This window comes from Aethina tumida, chromosome 1 (genome assembly GCF_024364675.1).
Source record: "Aethina tumida isolate Nest 87 chromosome 1, icAetTumi1.1, whole genome shotgun sequence".
In the NCBI taxonomy this organism is placed as follows: domain Eukaryota; kingdom Metazoa; phylum Arthropoda; class Insecta; order Coleoptera; family Nitidulidae; genus Aethina; species Aethina tumida.
The window spans coordinates 77,006,551-77,011,047 of NC_065435.1; the positions used below are offsets into that span (position 1 = coordinate 77,006,551).

Below are 4,497 nucleotides of genomic sequence, written 5' to 3' on the forward strand. Positions count from 1 at the left end.
TTTTAATGTCACTGTATGATCAAGAATTGTCTCATAAATTTAAAAATATGGAAGTTACTGAAAAGTGAAAAATATGCGAAAACACTTTTCCCTCTATACCATTCACCTATACCAGATCTCATTTAAATATATCGAGTATCCTAGAAGTTATAACTTGTCTAATGGATTCGTCAGTTTTCAAGGGTGAGCTTGATACAGATGCTTCACAATTTATTGAAATTTTGGCGGTAAATTGTTCTAGACTATACACGACAGACCCTACAATTTCGTCTATCGTTTCCAATCCACCATTAGCTTAACTAAATTAATTTTCCAAGTAAAACTGATGAAACATTCCAATATTGCGGTGTCTGTTACGCACGTCCAACCACATGTTTCAAGGTTTTTCACGCTGATAACGCACAGTGTCGCCGAGTTCGGGCTTCAGTTCGGTCGCGTTATGTCGAGCGTTTGCTGCCTCTGCTGCACCGTCACCGGAAACCTGGCCCGAAGACTGTTGTACAAATTCATCATCACCACCAACTCTTTGTGTTTGGGATGCAAGCAACAGCCTCGTTTAATCGGCGAGGACTCCGACACCGAAACAGGTGCGCGGTTTTTCCCCCAAATTTCGCGAGCGCAACATGAGAGTGGAGTTGTGTTTCAGAATTGCGAGAGGAGTACACGCTGAACGTCGACCGGGAAACAGCCGAGGAACTGCTGAAGGACAGACAAAACGGCACCTTCATTGTCAGACCGTCGAAGGACTCGAGCTCCACCATGTCAATTGTGCAAGACGGACAGGTGTTCCATTTGAAGGTGCGTGACCGGAAAGACGGACTTGTGGCACTGGGTTTTGAAAAGGACAACGAAGTGACATTCAAGAATTTAAATTCTTTAATTGACTACTATGTTAGTAATAATTTGTACCTAACATCTGATGGCAAGATTTACAAAACTTTACTCCTTCCTTACACGAATAATAGTAGTTATATGGTCGATTGAAGTGATGAAGTTAATTGAAATGTTAAAATAAAGTTATGTTAACTTGCTACACTTAAGAAGATTTGATTTACTTGAGGTTTTAATAGAAGAAACAAAACATCATATTGTTGTTAGCTTAGGTTGTAGTTACGAAGATGTCACCTTATGTAATAAACAACAGAGAATTGTAAACATTGTCGGAAGTACAAGTTTTATAAAGGCAATAAAACATTTAAAAATAAAACGACTTGTATTGATCAGGCTAGAAAGAATCGACAGTAACCAAATCGTAATCTTGACTATAGAAATTGTGAATTGAAGCAAATATAATATTTGGAATTTTATTGCGGAAAATATTGCTAAATATGCTCTGGAACAACCATTTTAATTCGAGACTGGGGGAAAGGAATCTAGTAACGTAAATCGAAATCTATTTGTGTCATTGCGATCGTTTCGACCAGGTTTTATGTGAGTTTTATTCAGTTTTCCCATTTTACAACTTAAACCGATCGTTCCAACATTTCCAGATCGTCGCTTTCTTATAATTGCCTGACGAAGACATTTTTGCCGGATAATAATTATAATCAACACCAAAAAACCTAATTAAATCGCAGACGATAAAATCGTTTTTGACAATTTACAGTTGAAAAATTGTGATTTGAGTCATGCGTGTGCAGGCAATCAGTTTTCGGGGGCTGGACGGAAAGAGAAAAAGGCCGAACACAAAACAAACATCTTCATGGCCTGAACGAAATCGACAGCCATCTGGAAGTGGTGGTACGTGACGAGTTTGGATAATATTGTAGATAATTTGCGGAGTAGACGCCCGGCGAAAAATTGAAAAAATATTAATTCGTTGTTTTTTTATTGGCCGTTTTATAGAATGTATGAAAATATACAATGCAAATTAGTTGATAAATAGTTTGCGGTTTTAGCCACAGATTATCTTGACATAAATTATTATCAATATTATAAATAGATTTTTTTCTTTTAAGAATTGTTTAAAAAACAACTCTTGTTAACATTTACCTACCGTGTTCATAAAGATTTCGAACCACTTGAGTGTACATAAATCAAGTAAATTCAACCAAGATTTGTTTTACAAAGCTTTACGATACTTTAAAGTTCTTTACCCCACCAAACTTTGATAGTGCTTTACGGTTAGTATGGATTTCTAACTTGGCGAGGCTAATTCAAAATTTACCTAACATAACTCACAATCTTACTAAACCACAACATTCCAGCTTTGCTTATTTATCATTTGTACAATAAAACATAATATTAATTAATTTAACGTGGGGGAACATTTTATTACAAATTGTTAATTACAATGGTGTGCATTGTTGGAGAATTATCAGGATGTTAAGCGTCTTATTTGCGGAAACAGCACACCGATCAACCGCAACAAATTGGAATTGTACACAACCAGATTCTAATTAAGATGTGTACAGACAAGACGTCGAAAGGACCTAGCAACAAGTTTATCTTCCGGTTTGAATTGCAGTGCAAACGCAAATGTTACACAATAATATGTTTCAATATCATCATCGAAGTTAATTCAAATGCAAAAATCGCTAAAAGAGTAACAATTCACGTATAGAATACGCGTACACACATAAAAAGCTTTTTGAGGATTCCTTTTGAAGACAAAAGACCTTGGTTAGTCCTGAGAGCTTTCGATTTAGTTCCTTTTTTATGCAGTGGAATTATTATTGTTAAAATTTGATGCGAACTGAAACTTGTAAAACAATGGCGTATTGTGTTTATTTTGCATATTGATCGAGTCAGATCCGGTTGTAAAATGAGCGAACAGGAAACTGGACATGTGGCACCTCAAATGATACACCAAATTTTCAAATTTAGAAAATTTATTTCAAAAATAGAAAAGAAATGATCAGAAGTTTTTATACTATATCCTTAACTGTTTGTTTTTAATGTTGGCATAATAAATTAAATCTTGAAATGTTGTCTTTAAAATTATGATAGCTATAAATATTTTGATGCCATCCGAAATATTGGTATATTGTTATAGTTGTAACTATAACTTTTAAAACTTCATTCATTAAACTTAGATTAAATAGTACCTACAACTATAGCTTTAAATCTAAAATAATGAAATCAGTTAAAATTTTGTTAAAAAAATGTTAAATATAATATTTTTCTACTGTTTCTATAACGATAACATAAAAATTATTAAAATTAGAATAAATATTTTTTAATTATTTAATTAAATGCATATGAAACATATATACCATACTATGCTTTGAAAATAGTTCAAAATTATAAATATTATAATGACAAACTTAAATATTGGTGAATTTTTTAAGTTTTCTACTGTTTCTTTAATTTCTATCACAAATTTTATTAAAGCTAGAATAGTCAAAAGTTATCGTATAAAGTGACAAGTTTCAAATTGTAATTTAATTTGTAAATTTTCTTTAATTTTAACAAAAAAAAATATTAAAGTAAGAATAATAATGTTTTTATTAGTTAATTACATATACACCATACTAAATTTTGAATGTTTAAAATTACAATCGTTCTTAATATTCTAATGACAAACTTAAACATTATACTATCACAAATTCAAGTTACAGAAATCAAAAGGATCCCATAATTTAGTTAGAAGTTTAAAACTATAATTTGAATTTTCTGCTCCTTCTACACGTATACCATATTAATTATTTAAATTGCAATAATGTTATTGTTGTTATGTTTACATAATCCATTAAATTTTGAAAATGTTTCCTTTAAAATTACAATCTGTTAAAAAATAATGATAAGTAAAAAATGATTTTAGTGAGAAGTTTATACATGTAAAAATCATTATCATCACCATTATACACGTATAACGTAAATAAAAATCATTAAAGTTTGAATAATGATGTTTAATTAAGTGTTTATATACCACACTGAATTTTACAAAATGATTACTTTAAAGTTATAAAAGTTATAAATATTTTAAAGACAAATTTAAATATTGGTGTTTCTGAAGTTTTATGCTGTTTCTGTCGCAAATTATATTAAAGATAGAAATTCTATTTTATTTATTTTATTTCAATTGTTCCTACACTATAACATATGTTAAAAATCATTAAACAAGAATTATATGTTTATCAGTTAATTAAGTATGTATATTTAATATGTACACATACAAAATTAAATTTTGAAAATATTACTTTAAAATCAATAGTTAGGTATATATTAATTAGTGTGCAATTTAAAAATTGGTGTACCTTATTATTCCACATCATAAGATTTGGTGGTTTTAACGGATATCAAAAATATTATGATTTATTCACAAATGAACAACCTGAAAAAAACTATATCATTTGCTCAATGTTTGACAAGTCATAATTATTCATAGAGATAAACATGTTTTAGAACATTTCATATATTTTAACGGTGTAGTAAAAAAGAGGAAACAGAGGGATGGAGTTCAAATGTAGTCAGTTTGTCGTAGACTCCATATGCATATAATTGAAGTTAGAACAATTAAGTTGTCATCATTAATTAAATAGATACACACATACA

General features: G+C 30.3%; 1 protein-coding gene across 1 annotated transcript; it reads left to right on the forward strand.

The window, feature by feature from the left end:
- Positions 1-281: 281 nt before the first annotated feature.
- On the forward strand, positions 282-1,033 carry LOC126266493 (uncharacterized). The gene is made up of 2 exons (XM_049970582.1): positions 282-587; positions 647-1,033. The coding sequence occupies exons 1-2, from the start codon at positions 326-328 to the stop codon at positions 982-984; spliced, it is 600 nt and encodes a 199-aa protein (XP_049826539.1). The 5' UTR covers positions 282-325; the 3' UTR covers positions 985-1,033.
- The last annotated feature ends 3,464 nt before the right edge of the window (positions 1,034-4,497 follow it).